Raw genomic sequence first — 22,664 nt, forward strand, 5'->3', positions numbered from 1 at the left:
TTTATCATATATAATGTAGGGGCACCTGGGTGGCTCAGTTGGTTAAATGTCTGACGTTGGCTCAAGTCATGATCTCACACAGTTCATAGGTTCAAGCACTCCCATCGGGCTCTGTGCTGACAGCTTGGAGGCTAGAGCCTGCTTTGGATTCTGTGTCTCCTTTTCTAGAGAGAAAAGGAAGCAGCCCCTTCCCTGCTCTCTCTCCCTCAAAAATAAATAAACATTTTTTAAAAAGTAGAAACAATTGAATCTTATAAAAGAAGCCTTTAAATAAATGAATACTTAAATATAATTGGTTACCTTTCTTTTTTATCCTGGCATTTATTAACCACCATTTCATCTAATCTTGATCTCTTCTTCTAAATTGATTAGAGTGCTAAACTAACTCTTCTCCAATTTGTATCTTGGCTTCATCAACCTGGTATAACTCTTTATTCTAAAACACATCTTCAGGATTTCAAAACAAAATGACACCAAAGCTTTCATGTTATTTGACCTCAACTGAAACTTTTAAGTAATTTGAGGTAATGGAAATAGTTTAATTTGCGTTTGTAGTTTCTAGGTTGTTAGGAAGGCTATGCCCCCTTTCCTCTGGCTTGTTCCATCTACTTCCTCCACAGGGCCAAAGAAGAAAGGTTTCTTTTTGCTGAATATATGAAAACCTGCACAACTTGATCTTTTTTCCTGAGTGGAAGGAATTAGCTTTCCATTTCCCTTTTCAGTGTCAGTTTTTTAAAGTCAGTTTTCTGGCCAAGAGAAGCTATAGCATCTGTTTTGCAGTCCTTTTCCTAGAAAAAACATATGTAGTAAAAATATATACATATATAGTAAATAATTCGTGTATAGTAAGCAATTAATACAGTTTTTCTTGATGGCCATTAGAAAACATATTATGAAATATAAGCTTTAATTTTTTCCAAAGCTCCAGTTGAAATATACCTGGGCATAGTCATAATAAGTAAGAGGAGTAAGAAAACAAAGATAGACCAGATTCATTTTGTGAAATGCTTTCTCTTCCACTATTCTGCCATTAATTGGTTGATTATTGATTATCTAAGCCATTGAGAAGACAGTGGTATGAGTAATAGATTACTGAGGACAGAGACTTCATCTTAATATTTTGTGTTCTGTGGTACCAAATAAACACAGGAAATGAACAGATCTAGATAAGCAATAGACACGTACAAGGCACTTAAAGTAATTCCCAAATCATTTATATCATTTCTAGAATTGTTATATATGGATATATGTCTGATGTTTTTATCCGGCTTTGAAGACGTTCTGCTTGAGGTGATTCAGAAAGCGCCACAATGTTGCCCACTTTTCCTGAATTCCTCGCTGTTGGCCATTTCATGGTAGAGATTGAAAATCCCACCTCTCAAGCTAATGTAGAGCAGTAACAGAAGCTGAACTGTGTGATTCAGGATCCTTGCTGTGGCTGAGGATGCAGAGTCTGGTTTTTGAAGCCCTCTCTTAGACTTCAGGCCACATGGAGGAGGAAAAGTTCTTACAACTTAACAAATTTTAAGACCTTCAGACTTTATCATCTGTGTTCTTAACCTTAGGATCAGTTCAGGCAATTATTACAACACCAATATGAAAGGTTAAAAGTGAACTCTGTGTAAATTTATTACTAAGAAAATGAAAGTCACATTATCTGCCCCAGATAATGGAGAGTTATTTTTCCATTCTAAGGTATTTACTGGTATATTGGTCCTCAAATAGTAGTTCTTAACCTTCTATGAGTCACAAATCCCTTTGAGAATCTAATGAATTTTCTTCCTCCCTGCCCTCACAACATATTTTTAATTGTCTGCCATGTACCAGGCATTGTTCTGGGAGTCTATGGTTTGTACTTCCCTACCTCCAAAAATGTCTTTTTTGCATATAAACACATCATTTTGCATACAACATTAGGGATTTTATTGAACCCCTAAAGCCTTCTACAGTCAAGAAACATCTTTAAAGTAATTATATGGCTAAAAATACTTGACATTCTAGTTAGGTAGAATCTTAGTATTTGCAGGAGTAAGAAAAGAATGTACTATTAAGGATCTGTCCAGTGATACAAGATACTTAAAGTACACTCATTCAAATCATATGCAGTATGGAATGGGAGACAAGGAATTTGACATTTCGTATGCAATTAGAATAGGCAACTGATATAGTCTTGCTCTTTTACTGCACATGAGAAGGGTGGTTGGTTGCACTAGATAACCAAGAATTCCTCCTACCAGCTGGAAGTCTGGGCTTCTTAGTGAGAAAGAAAGAAGGCCACCAAAATGTAAAACTTACAATGTGGTCACTGATTCTTACTCTCTGTCTGTAAGCCTCCTTTACCATTCTAACTGAAAAATTGATTTATTTATTATGCACTGTTGCTCAGAAAGCTAATGTGTTTTAATATATGGTTAAGGGTTATACATCTACTGTGACTTGAGTGATGAAACTTGTCACTCTGACCTTAACCCAGAATCACTCTTGTTCTGTCAATGCTTAGTTCATGGTGAAAGGAAAAGATCTAAACTCTAGAGGAGACTATTAATCTAAAGAACTGGCATCCTATCAGTTAAAGGAGGATCTGAAAAGCCTCACATAAAGCAAAATTTCACCTTTGAGCCACGTAGTGTGTCTAGGTTTCATGTTTTTGTTTTTTACTGTGTTGAGTTGTGATACCTGGTGGCTCCTTGGAACACACACACAAGCTGGGGAAACAATACTTCTCTTCATCCTGACCACCCAATTTATGCAGCCTCCAGACTTCCATTATTATTACTTTATTTTCAGGAGACTCCCTGGATATAGGACAGTCACATGAATTTAATGGGAATCTATATGCATATCTAAAATCTGACTTAACAATCTGGCACACTTAGAGGAGGAATCCATGTGGCAAAGGTGATACACATATACTATGTGAGAATGAAATTAAAGTGAAGTCATTTTTATTTTACCCTGAACCAAAAACACTTTTAAGATTCTCAACTTTACCAACGAAACATCTGCATAGTGATGCTATTTGGATTCATGCACTACACTTGTGGCTTGGAGAGAGACTGTATTTTATATTTTGTTTTTGAGAGCCCAGTTTGGCATGAGAGAAGTCTAAATCTTGGCAGAAAAAAAACTGGATTCCAAAACATTTTCTGAAATGCTTAATGTGTGAAGCATCTTTTATTTTCCCTATCCTAACACAGTGCTTTGCATGTAGTAGTGTTCATTATGGCTACACTGAGTGTTCATATCTATTCTTTTTTAGTCTATTTTTTCTGTTACTGACTTTTGTCCAAAAATCACTTAGAAAACAGTTTCAAATAATCAATTTGAAGCTATTAGATTAATTTACTTCTTAACCCACAGAAGGAAAAGTTAGATATTTTCATGTTCTTAGGGGTTTTGGAGAAAGAAAACAATTTTAGCTAAGAATTATCCTATATACAGCCTTAGAGATCTAATTTAATTTAAGTAGCACCAAAACATGATTCAATGTTTATAACATAAAGGGCTTTGGGAAAAGTGGTATCTCCTATATCCATAATCATAGATTGAGGTCAAATTGGAAAAAGAACAGAAACCTTGGCTCACTTTCCTTCAGTCAAGAAGTATTTGGGGGCACCTGGATAGCACAGTCGATTAAACGTCTGACTTCAGCTCAGATCCAGATCTCACTGTTCGTGGGTTCAAGCCCCGCATTGGGCTCTGTGTTGACAGCTCAGAGCCTGGAGCCTGCTTCAGATTCTGTCTCTCTCTCTCTCAAAAATAAACATTAAAAATTAAAAAAAAATTTTTTTAAAGAAGTAGCTTTTGGCTCCTTGCTAGGCCATCGCTATATAAAATCGTAGAAATTTTTTATTGATGATATATTTAATAGGGCATTTTCAGCAAAGTTATTCCTATAATTATCAAACACTTGGTTAAATAAGTCAAATGTGAGGAAGTCTGCTTTTCTTTGGAACAAGCTTTGACCTGTAGACCTACTCTTTTATGTTTAGGTTAAACATGTATTTTTCACAAACTACAATTGTATGAGATAAGACTTATTTTGCTATGTTGAGATTCACTTAAGAGAGTGCATTTTCTGGGGTGCCTGGGTGGCTCAGTCGGGTGAGCGTCCGACTTCGGCTCAGTTCATGATCTTACGGTTAGTGGGTTCGAGCCCTGCGTTGGGCTCTGTGCTGACAGCTAGCTCAGAGCCTGGAGCCTGCTTCAGATTCTGTGTCTCCCTCTCTCTCTGACCCTCCCCTGCTCACACTGTCTCTCTCTCTCAGAAACAAATAAAAACATTAAAAAATTAAAAAAAAATAAAAGACAGAGTGCATTTTCAGTGTGTCGCTGGAATAACTGACATTGCATATAAATTTTAAGTTTTTAAGATAATTTAGATACTTGTATATATAAGCTTCAGATTACTATTGTCAGACATGACTGGAATTTGAATTCTTTTTTCTGCTAGATCGAAGTACTATTAGCTGTACTCTGAAGATAAATGTATGTGATTTTGCAGATTAATTGTATTCTTTGAGCTCCTAGTTGCCAGGGCCTGACACGTATTCAGTCAGGAAGACTGGTATATGGTAGAATTGTTGTAATAATAAATACACATGAAATGAATACATTAGTGCCTACAAAGTGCTGGGTCAATAGAAATATACAATCTGAGGGAGCTCATCCCCTAATGACAAAATCCCATCAAGATTGCTAATGTCAAAGATTACCAAATGTGTGAAACTAAATAAAGTGTAGTTAGAAGAAGTAAAGGGGAAATCTTAGGAGAATTTCCATGCTCTGTAATCCCTGGTAGAAGTTGTGGTCATTGAATACAGAGGATCTAGTACATCTAGCCTTGATGTTAATTAGCCCAGAATAGCGATATCTATTGGTAGTATAAGACCTTGAAGTCTGATGTCAGTTCAACTCAGCAAATATTTGTTGACTGTCTACCACATGCTAGTCTTATGCTGGGTGTATTAACAATGTCCTACCCTTCAGGAGTTCATAGTTTAGTGGAGGAAACAGTTGTATAAATAATTATGACATGTGCTCTATTTTTTCTTTTTTTGGTACAAGGGTGTACAAAAAAACTATGGGAGCAACAGAAAAGTTGAGATTATTTATCTCCAAAGGAATGAGAAAAACTCATAGTTCTGAAGACAACTATAAGATCAGAGAGGGGGAAAGACACTTTAGGGAACCCATGTTTGTTATATGTGGTCTAGGAGATTTTGAAATTAATCAGCAGGATTATGAACAAAAAGAAAATATAGGGATGCCTGGGTGGTTCAGTTGGTTAAGTGTCCAACTCTTGATTTCAGCTCAGTTCATGATTTCGTAGTTGGTGAAATCGAATTCCATGTCAGCTGTGTGCTGTCAGTGTGGAGCCTGCTTAGGTTTTTCTCTCTCCCTCTCTCTCTGTCCCTCCCCTGCTTATGTGTGCACAAATGAGCTCTTTCTCTCTCAAAATAAATAAAATTTAATATATATATAAATAATATATGTATAAATTTAAATGCCAAAAACCCCCAGAATAAGTAATTCCTATTTATATTTATTATTACCATTGACTTTTCCTGCTTCCTAATTTTTTAATGTTTATTTACTTTGTTAAATCTCTTAGATTGAAGGAACTTTACCCTGAAATAAATAAAATTAGGAAATTAGTATATCATGAAAAAGATTCCATCTGGTCTTTCATGAACTTGAGGCTAGTAGCAGACCTCAAGATTTTTATTTGGGGAGGATAATGACCTCTGTGGAGATTAGGGAGGCCTAATAATATAATATGCATTTGTTATAAATAAAAACTTTTTAAAAGATAAATCCATCCTTTTCTTTTGAAATAATAAATGCTAGTTTATAGTTGGAGATACATATTAACTTAATCCAAATTAGTATAATGCTTCAGTTGAGAGATTGTTTTTGTGGTTGTTGTTTGTGGCATTAACTTTATAATGAGGTTAACGTATTTAGAAAAAAGAAGGTTGTTTTTACTTCACAATATTTATGTTTTCTACTGTTTCTCCCAAAATGTTCATGAGTATTAGTCACCCATAAAATAGAAACTGCTTCTCATCTACTGTGAACCTTCCAGTATTTTGAGATCATGGGATCACTGATTTGTGAGGTGTAGTAAAACTATGTCATATGAAAAGAACCAGACCAGGGGCCAAAGATAACACTGCTATGTAGACTCTCTGTGGCCAGTGAAGATTCTGTTTTACAAGATTGTGTCCGTGTTTGGTCAGCAGAGCTGAGAGAGAAGGTGAATGAAAGAACACTACTTTAAAGGCATTGGAGAACATGATGAAGGAAAACATTTTTAGTACAGAGCATTCCAAATGGGGTAGAAGTACAGAGTCAGCGTAGAGCAGCCAAATGTAGCTTGCGTTTCCCATCTGTGGCTGCTAGTACACGGGCAGTATGATTGCTGCCCTAGCATTCATTGCCATAAAAATATGGGCAATACTAGAAATCTCAGATTCCTCTTTATTTTCTCCCTCACCCTTCCTTTCTTCCTTCCTTCCACACTCATTTCCTCCCTCCCTTCCATTTTCCTTTTTTCCTTTTTGAGAGTCCATATCAAACTTGGTTAAAAAAAAGTCTAATTCTCATCTCTTAAAACCAAGCCTACACCTCAGTCAAACATAAAAATTGTTTCAATCTTTATTTACTTCATTTGTAAGGTGGGGGAGGAGCATATTTTAGAGAAAACAGATTGAACCGGTAAAAATGACTTTGGCCAAGTCATTTTGCCTTGTTAGACCACATATTTCTCATTAGTGAAATAGATTGTTGAACTGCATACTTGTTAGCTGTCTTCCAGCTCTAAAACTTCATGATTCTAACTTTCTAATTTTTCACTACTTTGTGATCTTTCAAGGGGTAGGAGCTATGTGTGCATGCTTAGCACCAAATACCAATAACAAGTCATTATTAATGTGGCCAATCTTACAGAAAGATTAAATAGGTACCATAAATCAGGAAATATGATATTTGAGCAAAGTCTCAAACACAAGCGTTTACATTAAATGTATGATTAGATGTTGGTCCTTACATTGGGTTATTATTCCACTCATTTGGGAAAGACTTGGTAAAAGGAATAGGGTTTGAAGGAATTTTAAATTTTGGTTTATCCTTAACTGCACAGAAGAGATTTATGTAATTTACACTGCCACATTTCCATAGCTTTCCTAGTCAAAAAAGAGAATTTAAATGCCTTCTTTGCTGCATTCTAAGAGGTATATATCCCTATGCTTTTGAATGAAATTATTATTAAAGAGAGAGAGAAAGTGGGGCTCCTGGTGACTCAGTCGGTTATGCGTCCAACTTCAGCTTAAGTTATGATCTCACAATTTGTGGGTTTGAGCCCTGTATCGGGCTCTGTGCTGACAGGGAGCCTGGAGCCTGCTTCAGATTCTGTGTCTCCCTTTCTCTCTCATGCTCGTGCTCTGCCTCTCTGTCTCTCTCTGTCTCTCTCTCTCTCTCAAAAATAAATATTTAAAAAAAATTTAAAGAGAAAGAGAAGAGAGCATTACCAGATCAGCTATCCTTCTCATGCCTATTTAAACTTTACCTATGTAATTATAAATTATCTACTTCCTGACTGTATGGGAATATACCTTATTTTTGAAGTTGCACAAATATTAGCATGAATCCTTGTTAAAAGATTGCACACTACCATTCATGATTCAGAGTTGAAAAACTCTGTTTTAGGGTAAAATATGCAACAAATAATAAATGGCTTAAAAGAACAGACTGTATAGAAATATTTATTAGGAACATAAAGCAGACGAGGTAAATCTCCAAAGAACATCCAGAATGAACTCATGCTCCATGCTAATATGAATCCCTGAGTTCTAAATGAATGTGCATTTAAGGACCTTTGATATTGCCTCTAATGACCTCTTAACTAGTCTCTTAAATTTTTATCAGCTTTCGATTTTTCTGCTCAAGAAATTTAAAAAGAAGAAAATACCATTATCAGATACAATCAGCTTGCTCTCTCTGTCATCTGTGTGTACCTACATATTCAGACATGAAATCTAACGGGGGAATTTTTGCTTTCCTTAATCTTGCATGTGGAATTAAAAGGAAAGCGGAAGATAGTTGCTTAGATAGATAAGTGAAGGCAATATTACATTGCCTGTTTCTTCAAACACTGTTTGTTTGTTTTTTCAATTGAGAATTTCCAAAGCATGAGATAGACCAGGACAGTACAGTTTTGGGCAAAATTTCACAACTGTGCTATTGAAAGTCCTGTATTAAATATGAGGAAGATTGCCAAAAAGATGAGTCCTTACGTCACACATTCTAGATGTCATTAGAATATTTTAGAGCAAATTTCAACATGTTCTTTCTATCCTTTACTCCACTTGTGGGTTTCTTACCTCCAGGAGGGATGTAGAAACAGTTGAGTTGAGCTTCATGCACCAAAGTGCCCTTAAACTTCACCTCTGACTCGGCAGAAGGGTGCTTGGGAAGCGGCTGGTATGCAGGCGCAGCGGGCTGAACAAAGGCTCGAAACATGGTGGACGTCCAGATGTGGACTCATAGGTCAATTTTTTAAAACAAATTTCCTCCTCGTGAGTTTTTCTCCTTGGAATTTCTTAAATCCCAGAAGTCATTCCCACGGTGACATTTCAGTGTTCTACAAGTTTACATGGCTATCACCTCGCTGCAAATTTAGGTTCCGGTGATGACTTTATAAGTTTTAGAATTTGAGAAATCACAGCTTCTTTTTTGGTTCTTTTCAACCTAGTGTTTTCTTTCTTGCCTGTTGTACTCACTGCCTACATCAGGATGTAGGCCTCTCCCCCAGTGGCTCTACAGGAAAACTGGGATTGAAATGTGAAGTTAATGGTTTCTGTCAGCCTGTCAGCTCATCACCTCCCCGAGGCATGATGATCTCTGGTTTTTATATATCAGCACGAGCTGCTTTGATATACCCTCTTGTGTGGAAGAACGATAGTTTTGTCCAGGGGCTGGGAGACCTTGGGCCTAAGAGGCAGAAAACTTCGGTTGGAATGTGCGCATTCATGTAACCGCTGGCCCTTCCTGGCGGAATGCAACTCAAGTTGCAAAGCTATTTTAAGGAGAAAAAACTTAGGCCCAGTTCTACATTTTATCTCGTACTGCCCTTCAGTAGCCAGGACTGTCGGTCAATCTGGCTTTTTCTCCACCGATGAGTTAAATTTTACGTTCAAAGTAAGTATTAACTGGGATGAAGAGTGATATTTCAAATATGATTGATCCCATTTCAATTTTGAAGTACCATTGTTTTAGAGATAAACGGTCAGGTGAAGAAACCTTCACCATGTCTTAAATAGTCATTACAGACCTGGGCTTGCCTTCATTCTGCTTTGGCATCTGAAAGATGTTTTCATAGCATTTTTCCTCCCTAAATCTACATTTCAGTTACCTCATGGTAATGACATTGTCAGACTGCTTTTCTGATTGTATCAACAGTTTCCTTGGCATCTCACTCTTATGAAAACCTAATTCCTTATGTCAAATGCCACAAATGCCATCAAACAAAAAAAAATGACACTCAAAACATTTCTACTAATACATTCTACAGATGAGACACAAATGGCTGGTTTTTCTCTGCCACTGGTCCCGGAGCTTCTTAGTTGTGCTGTGTTTTTTTTCTCCCCTGCTAACACCTTTCTCTTTTGATAGTTTTGGAAAACCCAGTCTCCAAGAAAAGGAAGGTTTCACTGTAATCAAAAAATAGAGCAGGCTCCTAGTTTTATAACTATGATTAAAACTGCCACAATACACAAATGTATCCAGATTTATTGTCATTGAATGTCAGGGACCCAATGCACTTTTGCTTACAAGGACACAAGGTTCGATGAGTGAGTGTGTAGGAATCTGTGTAGGCGATCAGAATAGGCCATTAGTGTGGATGGACCTGCAAAGAATTTTGAGTGAAAGCTTTAAGATACACACACATTTAATGATCTTGAGATGAAAGAATTTCTTTTCAATATTAAGGCTCTCTCAGCACATAGGCTTCAGAATTCAGCTGTTCTTTTTTCAAAAGATTATCAATGTATTCAAGAGAAATATGTGTATATATTTCTAAGAGGATAAAATGGTCGTGTTCAGGAAAATGCTGGAGGGTTTTTTCCATTTTTTTTTTCCCTCTTCACATGTAGGTAAGATAAAGATTCCTGGCACACTAATCATATAAAGAATTTAAAACCCCATTGCCACCTTTTGGCGAGTCAGTAATTCAGATTTATAGGGTCCCTTTTTAAAATACCTGCTTAAAATAGCACTGAAGAGACATTTCCTGAAGCTTTGTTATCTGAATCATTACTGACAAGAAGCAGGAATCCCACACTTAGGCATTGGTCAGGCGAGTGGAGAAAAGAAGTTGTTAAAATATCAACTGTTTAAATGACCAAATAATATTCATATAATTAAATGTTTTGAATTTTAAATTTTAAAGGTTTTCTTTAAAAAATATATTTTGTTATTTTTCATTGCTGCTATTTTCAATGAAGTTTATTTAAATGTATCTGTATTTAATGCATCATTTATATGATTAATACCACCAGATCTTCAACTAGATCTTTATAAATGTACTTTGGAACTGTTTAGCCTTTGCTATAAAAATGATGTAAATAGACACATACTAAAGTATACAGTTTATTTAAAAATTGTTAGCACCTACGTTTTACTACATTTTTCTTTCATTACTAAATGATTAAGTCGTACTCACATCTCATGTTTTAACAGTTGTTAAGTTTTCTCTACATACTGAAGTCAGAGATTCATTATTGAATTTTATTTTTTCCTGCACTCTTTCCTAACTTACAGCTTACAAAGCCAGTTTTTCGGTTAACATATTCCTAAGAGAAGGCATGAGAGAGGTTTCTAGGCCTAATTTGTGCATCAGGTTTCTGAATACTTAAAACTAAAGATGGAATACATATATAAATGTGCAGATGGAGACTAGAGACAATGACGTTTCAAAGCCAGGAGTTTAGAAATTTTTACTTCATCTTCAGTCTGTATTCATTCATTTAAGAAGCATTTGCCAAATGCCCATTATGGTCAGATGCTATATTGCTAAGGACAACATACTTTAGGTGGGGGTATATGTATATGTGTCTCTGTACGCATAGGACCACTACAGATTTCTCCATGGGCTTAGAAAATTCTAATAATAGGTTTTCAAGCTTAAACTCCAGTGATTGGTTTCATTTATTCCTAAGTATGTATTTTCTTCAAGATGAAAAGGGAATTTCTTTCCCTTTTGTAGTTTTGAAAATGCTCATAATATGTTTGTGTTTTTTGCAGTGTCCATTTATGGGATTTGGTTTTATGATAAGGAAGAATGCCAAAGAATTGCAGAGCTTATGAAAAAGTAGGTGCTGAAAGGCTGAGTATTTTTCAGTACTTGATGCTTTTGTTTGTGTTTCCCAGTGTGACTGCACTGTACTCTTAACAGAATATCTCTCTCACAGCAATCCTTTCCGCACGTTAGGAAAACATTTACTATTACTTAGGTGAAAAATAGACATGTTTTTACATTTTCACTAGGTAAGATTCCTCATGTAGAACAGTTCACCTCATTTTTTTTTGCGTGTGTGAAATGTAGATAATATGAATGTTCCAGATGATAGTTTTCTTCAGTATTTTCCTCATTTGTAAATTAGCAGGTTTTTTCTTTGAAAAGTTATCAGTATAGCTGTCAGTAAAAAGGAACATTCAGAGCCATTTTAAAGGCCACCACACGTTCTCTAAGACCTTCCACTTCCTTCCCACCCTAAAAGCTTTCCTTTAACTGTATACCCACAGTTATAGAAGCTCAGAATTTCCTCACATCTCAAATGCTGTGAGTACGTAGACTTTATTTTCAATCCTGTTGGAAATACCTAGGTAAATATTAGTTTAGTGATCAGTAGGCAGTCTCTCTTTCGTTGTTGCTAGTCTCTTTCTCTTTTAATCTCTTGATACATTGTGGTTTGTCCCGGCTGCATTTTGGGAAACTTAAATTACTATCTTGACTTTCCCACTCCTGGCTCTCCTGACTACACTGAAAGGCAGGCCCAGGTAAGCACGCTGTCTGCTCTGTGATTGGTCACTGTGAGGCAGTTCTTGCCCTGCTTTATGGGGATGGTTTAGAGCCTCCTAATGAACTAAGCTTCCCACACATGCCAGACCGCAGCCAGTGACCGGACTCCGCCGAGCACACAGTATGGCTGCTGCCCGTGTGGATCTGACAAAGCATCTCCATCTGTAAAAGAACCATTTTCCAATTTTAAACCTTGAGGCAAGGAAACGACTAAAAAGTGACCCCCAGAAATGAAATGTGGGGGACACTTTTTTATAAATAGATTTCTGAAACTCTAGCTTGTGATAGCTAATTGTAGGTAACCAGCTCAAGTTGCAGATGGTGATTAAGTGTGCTCAAACTGGTATTTACCACCATAACAACTAGTTCCTAACACATTCTTGTTATTGTAAACTGTGCAGTGGATAATAATAGCAGGATTTTATATAGATTAAAAAATACCCTGTGGCTCAGCCAAGAGACCATGTTAAAATTGTTAGCATTCTGCAGTAATTACTTAACAGCTGGGGCAGGAAATTGATTGTTGACTAGCAATAAGCAGCTGATATGTGTGGCTTCCGAGCCCTTCCTCAGTTAGAATTAAATCTCCCAGTAAATTCTCAGATCTCTTTCACCATAAACGACAGGGCAATTATAAAAATTTGAGCTGAAAGTCAAAGCACACTAAAGGAAAAAGTATTTTTCTCAATGTCACCTAGCACCACATAGGAGCAATCTGGCCTCCCTTCTATATTGTTTTCAGGAAAACAGAAGACACTCTTCATTGCTTTGTTTATTTGTTTGTTTGTTTGTTTGTTTTAATACCCCCTCTTCCAGAATGGAATCTTCACAGTTTATAAACTGCCAGAGGACTACAGGATTTGAGTTGCTGGAATCAATCAATTTTGCTTTGACTTCAAGGCATATTGAAACAAGGGGGAAAAAAATCTCGATTTGCCATCCATTTGCTCAGTGTTTGAGAACTCCGAATTGGGTTTCCTCAGCAATTAATGAGTCCTTTCAGATGCTCTAAATGAGGAGTTGGCAAACTTTTTCTGGAAAAAAAAACAGTATTTTTGGCTTTGCAAGGCCATTGTTCTCTGTCACATCTACTCAACTCTGCACTTATCATGTAAAAGCAGCCGTAAATAAACAAGTGAGTGTGTCCATTTGTAACTTTCTTTATAAAAGCAGGTGATGGGCCGGATTTGGCCTGCAGGACATAGTTTGCCCACCCGTACTCTGGATTCATTTATATACTCAGTGTACTCAGGACCTCCATTCTTATTTTTCTTCTTTCAATTCCTAAGCAGTCTTACTTCTCCTATGATTACAAGACAAAAACAACGGGGTGAGAATTGGATGGTTTTAAAAGCCATTTGTGTTGAATTTGTTTTTCGTGTGTGGATTCTCCCCTCTTATTTTTCTAGCCTAACTCAGTATGAGCAGTTGAAAGCCCATCAGGGAGCTGGAGCAGGAAACTCCCCAATGATCCTCAATTCAGGAGAGGGCAAGGAAGTAGATATCTTACGAATGCTCACCAAGGCCAAAGATGAATACACCAAGGTGAGTTTTTGTCTTCCCTTGTGAAACATACGTAAATCCTATAGTGGTGATATGCTTGTTGAGAAAGGCTTAGTGCTATTCCTTCCACCAAACAAAACTGTATGATAAGTTAAGTCTTTATTTGCTTTCAGCAGGCTAAAGAAGACTGTTTGTTTTAATTGGATTAAAAGGTAGCCTAAGAAATCAGCAGGCTTCATATATACAAATAGTACCCAATCAGAAGGTTTACTAGAAGGCTCCATTCACAGTAGCAACTATTAATATAACATTCTTGGGAATAAAGGTAACAAGGAATGGGAAAAACATGTAGGAAGCAAACTTTTAAACATTCCTAAAAGGCATAAAGATAGACTTGAAAAAATGGAAATACATGTCCTGGTCTTGGATCAGAAGATAAAATTTAAAGCTCTCACCTCTGTTTAATCTATGAATTTAAGATGAGTCCTAAACAAAAAGTCCAGTTTATTTTCTCCTTTTCTGAAGCCAGACATGTTGATTGTAAAGTTCATGGGGAGGAATATACAGGAAGAAGAGCAGGGAAAACCCTGACAAAGAGGAGCACTGTTGGGAGAGAAGGGGCAGCAAGCTCTACTGTCTGATACCAAGGCATTAATGCCTAAGCACATAAAACACTGTGGCCTTGATGGTGACAACGCGTAAACAGCCAGAGAGACCAATGGGACAGGTGAGAAAGTCCAAAATGACACCCCATTAGAATGTCATTTAAGATGAAGATAAAGATTAAAATCTCAAATAAACTGTTTGAGTGGATATTTAAATAAATGATATGGGAACAAATGGTAGCCATTTGGAAAAATACAAAATTGGATTTGTCCCTTATACCAGGATAAATTCCAAATTATTAGAAATTTAAATAAAACCATTCAAGTACTAGAAGAAAATTTGTATAGGTTTCTTTGTAATCTGGAAAGAGGAAATCTACCTAACTACATCTTAAAACCCAAAAGCAATTAATTCAACTATATAAAAATCAAAAAATATATGTTTTGTCTGGTTTAAAAAACGCAAAGTGAGAAGATATATAAAACTGAGAAATATTTATATTTAAGCAGGAGGAAGAGGGTTAATTTCCCTACTTTATTAACCACTACTATAAAAATTGAGAAGTAAAAGATTGACACTCTCTAGAAACAGGAAAAAAGAAAATTAAGGAAAAAAGACAATTAAAACCTAGGATTTGGAAACTTGCTGAAATAAATGTACATAACATTATCATATTATGATATAACTTTTGAAAAGAAATTAGAGTGACTTCAGAGACCCATATTTGGACCCTTACTGCATTATATTTGAAGGACATAAGGACGCTTAGTGCATTATATTTGAAGGACAAAAAGAATTGCAAAGAAATTATAAACTTCATTCATTGGTTTTATTGTTAATAATAATATTGGCATTGTAATTTTTTAGCTGTGCTGGATATAATAAATGAGTATGTTTATGTGGTCAGAACAAAACCTTTAGTGTAAGAGAAAAATATTAAGTTAAGCCATATAATGTTAAATTTTAAGTAGAAGTGTGAGAATTAGTTCATATTTAGTTTCTTAAATATGTAGTTACTAACTTTTTCCCTGAAGAGACCTCAAGATAAGTAACAACCCAGTAGCAATAAGCACCCCTGGTCCCCAGATTATTGTTTTCTAAATACTGTTTCTAAATACTGGCTCTTTAAGAAATTCCCAATTCCAATATCCCAGGTCTGGGATAGGAAAATCAAACAAATAGGGTCATGTGAAAGGGGCACAGAAGTCGGACCACTGACCAAAACATCAAATTCTAACATCAACAAGAATGACTACAATGGATTGAAACACATTGTATATATATAATCTGTGTGTTTGTGGCGATGAGTGAGCAAGCAGACCAAAAATATAAAACAAAACAAAAAATAGTTATTGGCTCTTCTTGGAGGTACTAGTACACCAACTCCTTCCTCTGATAATTGGTAGTTTATGGGAAGGAATTAAGTATTTACCCTGCCTGCCCAACAGGGACCAATTTTCAGAGTAACTACACAATCCTGGTTTATGAGGGAAAGTTCTTCTTAACCAAGAATCAACTATTAAATGTAGATGAAGTGATAGAACTTAAAATCACCATAGTAAAATAAGTGATTCAACAATTGTCATTAGTAATGTTAATATTATGAAAAAGGTTGATGGAAACTTGACCATGGAAAGATCAATGTGCCACCATCTGAATCCACTGGATCAGCACTGTTAAAAGTCAGATAACCAGACATCACGTGCCTCCTTATGTGATACAAGGTGAAACACATAGCACCACCTCGAAATGTTCTTACATTTCATTAGATCATGAATCTAAGTCTTGAGCTTTCTTAAACTTTCTAGTTTACAGAAAATGAAAGGGAAGAGAGGGGGAGGGCAGGTAGAAAACAAATGACACTACAAGGAAACTCAGAAAAATCCTGAAGGAGGGGGAATAGTAAAGGACAATGGACTGAGTTTCTTCAGCATGACTTTGACTTGATGGTTGACCTAACCTTGATTGTTAGACTGTGAGCTACTTGAGTACAAAGAACATCCTTCATTTATCTTCATAACCACACTCTCTTCAGAGCTCCCAGCTCATAGATGCTAAATAAATGATTATTGAAGGAATGAATGCATAGGAATATGAATCTGAATTAACCATGGTTTCTTTATACTTTTCTTTATCCTTTGATTGGAGGGCCTGGACAGAGGATCCTTTAAAATGCCAGATTCAGTCAGTAAAAACTATTTCTGTATTAGTTTTGTGTTTTGCTTAATTCTTTAACAGCCATTAAAAGATATCCTAATGACTTGGCATCTGTCAATTCATTATACTTTACAAATTGCACTATGTTAGGCACAGCAAAGATTAGTCTTAAAGGGTGACATTTTTGCCCTCTGGGAACTTAGGTTCTGTGAGGACAGCTTAACAATGGCCAATAAATAATAAATGCAAATATTGAACAAAAATTATTTTCTTTCTTCTCCCTCCCTCCTCTCAACACACACACATACCCATACACACACACACACACACACACACACACACACACATTCACATACACAAACACATATATTGTGTTATTTTTCTTTAATGATGTTTTGACATCTTAAGTCTTCTGGTTGGGGACACAGTCCTCCTTCCTGGGCTAGCCAATCCTTAGAACTAGCAAAGGGCCCAGCCAGAGGATGCCTTTGACATGAACACGAAACCAGTCCAGAGCCACCCCTCCTGGATCTGGCCCCAGCACCCCAGGAGGCAATATTCCTCTGCCTTAATCATCTCAGGGCCAGGTCAGGCTAGTAGGGACCACCCCTGTAGTTTAGAACGTAGAGCAGTTATCCTAACCAGCCGGTCTTGAAGTGCAGAAACCCCAGCAGAGGCTCTAGTCCTGCCCCTTTGCTACTGCTTTCTGCTCCCTGCCCACCCTAAGCTGCCCCGCGGGGCCCTGCAAGGTGTCCTGTGCTTCCTGTTTCTAGGACCTTTGAGTGTAATTTTGTTTCCTGAGCCTCTCCAGCATCTCGTCTTGTAGCTGCACCAGACTGTCTCATAAAAGAATACAGAACACATCCAGAAACCCTCATACATGTTTTTGGAGATGTCATGTAGGCCATCTCTTTATACCACACCTTCAACCTGCAGTGTCTCCCCCTTTGCCCTTCAGAATTGACATATCCTTCAAGGCCCAGTTAAAATTTCACTTTTACGTGGAATTTTCCCAGATCTCCCAGATTAATTATTCTTTCCACTGAACTCAGCAGTCTGTTACTCTTTAGAACCTATTTTGTTCTTTCTTGTTACCTTTAAGTCCACTTCTTCCACTATAAACTTGTTGAGGTCAGGGGCACCTGGATGGCTCAGTCTGACTTCAGCTCAGGTCATGATCTCACAGACTGTGAGTTTGAATGCTACATCGGGCTCTGTGCTTGATAGCTCAAAGCCTGGAGCCTGCTTCAGATTCTTTGTCCCTCACTTGCTCTTCTCTCCTGCTCATGCTCTCTCTCTCAAGAATTTTTAAAACATTAAAAAAAATAATAATAAGTAAATAAATAATATACTTGTTGAGGTCAAAACAGTGTGCTGTTCATCAATATGCCCCCCAGATTGGTTGTTATAATGTTGACATGAGGTGCAGATGTTTAATCAGCGTACAAACTTGCTTTTCTCTAAACTCAAATACATGTTATATGCATAATGTTCATTGCTCCAACTGTGTGATAAACAGAAGAAATTATTCCTTCTGCCATTAACAGCCAATGATGTAACCCAGGAGCACCTACACTATCACATTACTTCTCTGGTCTAAATTCTTCCTGGTTTCTTGGTGCCTAGTATATGAACCTTTGGGCTCTTCAGAGATTACATAACATAGCCCCAGTTTGTTCTTTTAACCTCACTACCTTCTCCTTCCAGTGCCCCTCACGAATATTTGAAACTCTTACCAAACAGAGTAACGGTGTCGCTTCCTGCAAGTGTCTTCATGCCTTCTTCCCATGCTGTCCCCTCTCCTTCTTTACCTGTCATCACATGATGAGCTCTTCACGGCCCATTTCAAATGATCTTTGTCTACCCTGTTATTTCTGATCTACATAACCAGATGTATATGCTGCTCTGTGAACTTCTGTTGCATTGTGTAAACCTGCTATGTATTTGCCTGTGTTTGTGTTACCTCCTGTCCCACACACAGACATTTCAGAACATGTGGAGATCATGAGTAAAATGGCTCTGAGGTACAGGAAAGGGGGAACACAGAAAGAGGCAAAAGAGAAAGAAAACAAGATTTCCCTCGGACTTCTTATGTGAGGAAGTGGCTCTCCCATCACCGGGAGTATTCAGGAAGAAACCGTGTGATTACATGCCAGGATACTGGAAAAGAATCTCACTTCTCTGGGTAGGGATTAAACTCAATGATTTCTGGGATGCTTCCCAACTTTAAAATTCTTCAGTTTATGAAAACCCCAAAAAGTAAGAGAAAGAAAACTTTTGAGCTAGAGGTACATGATGTTGGTAAAGTGAAGCCTACTGACATCAGATGCAACTGTTTACATGAAGTTAAAAAAATAATTTAAAAACCTTATTTTGGCCAACATTTTATGTTTTATCCCCCTAAGCAACAACCTTCTGTGAATCTGCTGTAAAGTAGCAAGATGTTAATTTGAGTTTCATCTCCTTTTACCTCCTAATAGACTTCTAGTTGATATGCAGATGAGCAATACAGTAAAACCACCAATGCTCCATAAGATAAAAAAACAGGGCCAGAAAGGATCCTTGTCTGGATAATTAAGTTCTGAGTGTGTAGAAATGGACTTTGTTGTGTTTTGTGGTTTAAGGCAAGAATTAATAGTTCTCTTTTAATATATTGTGACTTATTTATAAAATTAAAGAAATTACTAAGTGTCTTTTGATGTTCAATGAGGAAATTCAAAAAAGTAGAAAAGGGAAATAAAATATATCCATAATCCTATAACCCCAAGATGTCTACTTTTAACGTAGACATCAGTATATTTTCTTCCAGATTTCTCTCTTGGCATGGGTACATATGTTTGTGTGTTTGTGTGTGAGAAAATGAGATCATGTGACATCGTTTTTAAAGCTTTAAAGAAGTGCCTCAGGATCTCTATGGAGAATCCATTATGCACTTTTTCCAGCTCTGTGTTTTTTCAAAGTATCTTAGAGTTATTTGGGTCGAGAGAAGCATAGAAAATTAAACAGCTGGAAAATGAGCTACGAACTATTGAGGCAGATGATGTTTAATTCTGAGCAATTTGATAGAGAGCAATTTTTACATGAAGGCAAGGCTTCAGTGATAGATAGATAGTGACACAGAAGACAGCTTGTAGCAGTTTTAGTTAGAAAGGCTATCCAGGGCTTATGCATAGCAAGAAAGAGAGCAGCTTCTCGGCCAGTGCAGATATGTATATAGCAAAGGTGGGGGGGAAATCTGTTTTTCTTTCTTTGAAATTCAAGGTCCCTGAACAGAGAGAATGAAAAAGTACAGACAGTCATTCAGTGAAAGTAATCTGAGCATTCTCTTTCTTTTACATAGCAAGCAGAAGTTCTAGGCTTTCATGCTAACATTTTGTAAGTGACTCTATCTCAGGCTGTATTCTTGTCTTGTGTTGATTATTGCCTTGGAAAGCCAGGCCAGTTGGTCCATGCAGCCACCAGCATTCACCTAAGAATTAGAAATAACATTTTCTGACTCATAAAGGGATTTCACCTCCCAATTAATCTAGTGCCAAATATCCAAATTAGTGATAGGATTCTTGGAAGGAAATGATAAGTCCTTTGTACAATTAACTTTACAAATCCAAGTGAACATGGTGGTAATTGACCCCATACTTCTACATCCTTGAATTAGAAAATACAACCCAATAACTGTAAAACACCTAAAGTTCTTGAGGGATGAGATTGTGTTTATAGCTCGTTCCATGTCAGGGACAGTGTGAGATATTTTCTGGCCTGAGGCCTTGACAGTTGAAACTAGAAATGCTGTAGAGAGTATAGAATAGAAGGTAGTGGTTTTATATTCAGTTTTATTTGGTGTTTCAACAAGGTAGATACTGACATCATTGCTGTATTCTTGGTGTTATAAATCCTACTGTGTTAGCAATTGCATGGTTGGTTAGATTAATGTATGATAATGATTCAGTATTTGAAATGATGAGTCTTGTCTCTTGTCTCTTTCTGTGTGAAATTCTAATTTGTAGTGAGTGGCTCAGAACACTCAGATTTGAATTATTCTGTTTATGTAAAAAGTCATTTATTAAATAAAGATGATGTTAGTAATTTTTAAATCAATGGTTTGAATCAGCTTTGCTTTTTGGTTTGTAGACCAAAAAGGTTAGTTGCTTTGATGATGCAACTCTCCAGTTTTAAGTCAACTGCTAACGGGTGAATAAACAATACAGTTATCCAGACATGGCATTTAAAGAATTGTTTCTGGGGCACCTGGGTGGCTCAGTTAAGCATCCAACTTCAGCTCAAGTCATGATCTCACGGTTCATGGGTTTGAGCCCCGCATTGAGCTCTGTGCTGACAGCTCAGAGCCTGGAGCCTGCTTCGGATTCTGTGTCTCCCTTTCTCTCTGCCCCTCTCTGGCTCACACTCTGTCTCTCTCTCTCTCTCAAAAATAAACATTAAAAATTTAAAAAATAATAGTAAAGAATTGTTTCTCTCACTTTATTATTGAAAAGCATTAGACTTTCTCTCCATTTCTTTTGACAGAGAGTGAGTAAGAGTGTGCATGCATGCACATAAATGGGGGAGGAACAGAGGGAGAGAGAAAGAGAGAGAAAATCTTAAGCAGGCTCCATGTTCAGTGCAGAACCTGACTTAGGGCTCAATCTCATAATGACCTGGGCTGAAATCAAGAGTCAAACGCTCAACCAACTGGGCCACCTAGGCTCTCCTAGACTCTGTATCTTTAAACTATTGCTTCTTAAGCATATCCATAGCCTTTCAAATATCCAGTTATCTCAGAGTCTCCAGGTCTTGTGGGCTGATGCTGTTGGTAATATTTTTAGGGCATTGAAATTGTACAATGAAGAAAAATTAAATTGGAATTTGATTTATACTCAAAAATAGCTTATATCAGAGGAGATAAAGTAATTTTCCTTTCTGCATTAAAATTTATCAAAAAATAGTCAGCCACCAATTAGATAAAATAAAGAGCAAGACGTTATGTTCTTTTAAAAAGATTAAAGCTTCTTTTACACCAAAAATAAGGTTCTTTTTTCCATTTCAGTGTAAAACCTGTTCTGAGCCAAAACAGATAACCAGTTCATCTGCTATCTATGACAACCCCAATCTCATCAAACCAATTCCAGTGAAGCCCAGTGAAAACCAGCAGCAGCGCATACCTCGGCCCAGCCAGGTACAAAGTCCTGTGCTTTTCGTTTGCCATGTCTCTCTAGAATTCTTTTTTTTTAATGTTATTTTTTTAATTTTTTTTATTTCTGAGAGAGAGAGGGATAGTGTGAGCAAGGGAGGGTCAGAGAGAGAGGGAGACACAGAATCGGAAGCAGGCTCCAGGCTCTGAGCTAGCTGTCAGCACAGAGCCCAACGCGGGGCTCAAACCCATGAACCGTGAGATCATGACCTGAGCCGAAGTCAGACACTTAACCAACTGAGCCACCCCGGCGCCCCAATGTCTCCCTAGAATTCTTAAAGAACTTTGACCCAGAGTATAGTCAAGGGAGAGCCCGGTACTGTTCAAAGGTGCTTGAAGGTAAACCCAAGAAAGAGAGAATTCAAATTCAAGATTTTTAAAAAATTATTATTAATGTATTCTTCCTAGAAGCAGGTTGAAATTTTTAATTTTGGCATTTACCATACTCTGTGCTCGTCTCTATGGACTTGAACTCCTTAGATAATGTGTTTTTAAAAAAACAGCAAACTCATAATGTCAGAGCTGACAGGAATGCTACCTGGCAGGCCCTTGTTCTCCTGAGGTAGGTGCTTGGCTTCCCAGAGCTACGGAGGGAAGGACACTAAGGCAGCAAGTCAGTCAGACATTTCTGAGCGCTTCCACCATACTGGGTGTGGCGTGGCGCACTGAGCATGGAGCTGGATTCCTGTTATGAGGAAGGGTGTACAGTCCTCTGTAGACCTGATGACTTCTCATGGCATCTGCATCTAAATATATAAAGACGATAGCATATTTTGTACATGTATTTTTCAGAATAGTGCCGCATTAACAAAACTGCTAATCTGGAAGTCCCATTATTGATTATAAATGTAATGTGGCTATTTCTGTTTCCTCTGGAGATTCCTCATTAAAGGTTTGATTGGTTTTTTTTTTTTAAGGAATTCTTTTAAGTCAATTTTGAAAATGAAGATAGAGCCAAAAGACATAAAGACTGGCTAAATGAAAGGCTCATGTTGATTTTTTTTTAAATAATTATCTTTTAGCTTTCTTTTATTTTTGTTTGCCTTCCATGGAAAAAAATTTTAATAGAGAAACTGGAATATGTTGACTTTAGAATGAAGCTCATGTTTCCTTAGCCCAACAACACAG

General features: G+C 37.1%; 1 protein-coding gene across 2 annotated transcripts in view; it reads left to right on the forward strand.

Moving 5' to 3' along the window:
• DCP1B (decapping mRNA 1B) overlaps positions 1–22,664 on the forward strand; it is a 56,997-nt gene that overhangs the window by 27,820 nt on the left and 6,513 nt on the right. For both annotated transcript variants that reach the window (XM_039236356.1, XM_039236357.1), the window contains exons 4-6: positions 11,308–11,374; positions 13,495–13,630; positions 21,393–21,521. In XM_039236356.1, coding sequence (XP_039092287.1) covers positions 11,308–11,374; positions 13,495–13,630; positions 21,393–21,521 — 332 coding nt within the window. The remainder of the gene's footprint in view (positions 1–11,307; positions 11,375–13,494; positions 13,631–21,392; positions 21,522–22,664) is intronic.

Source organism: Hyaena hyaena, unplaced genomic scaffold (assembly GCF_003009895.1).
Source record: "Hyaena hyaena isolate Hyena2069 unplaced genomic scaffold, ASM300989v1 scaffold_108, whole genome shotgun sequence".
Classification (NCBI taxonomy): domain Eukaryota; kingdom Metazoa; phylum Chordata; class Mammalia; order Carnivora; family Hyaenidae; genus Hyaena; species Hyaena hyaena.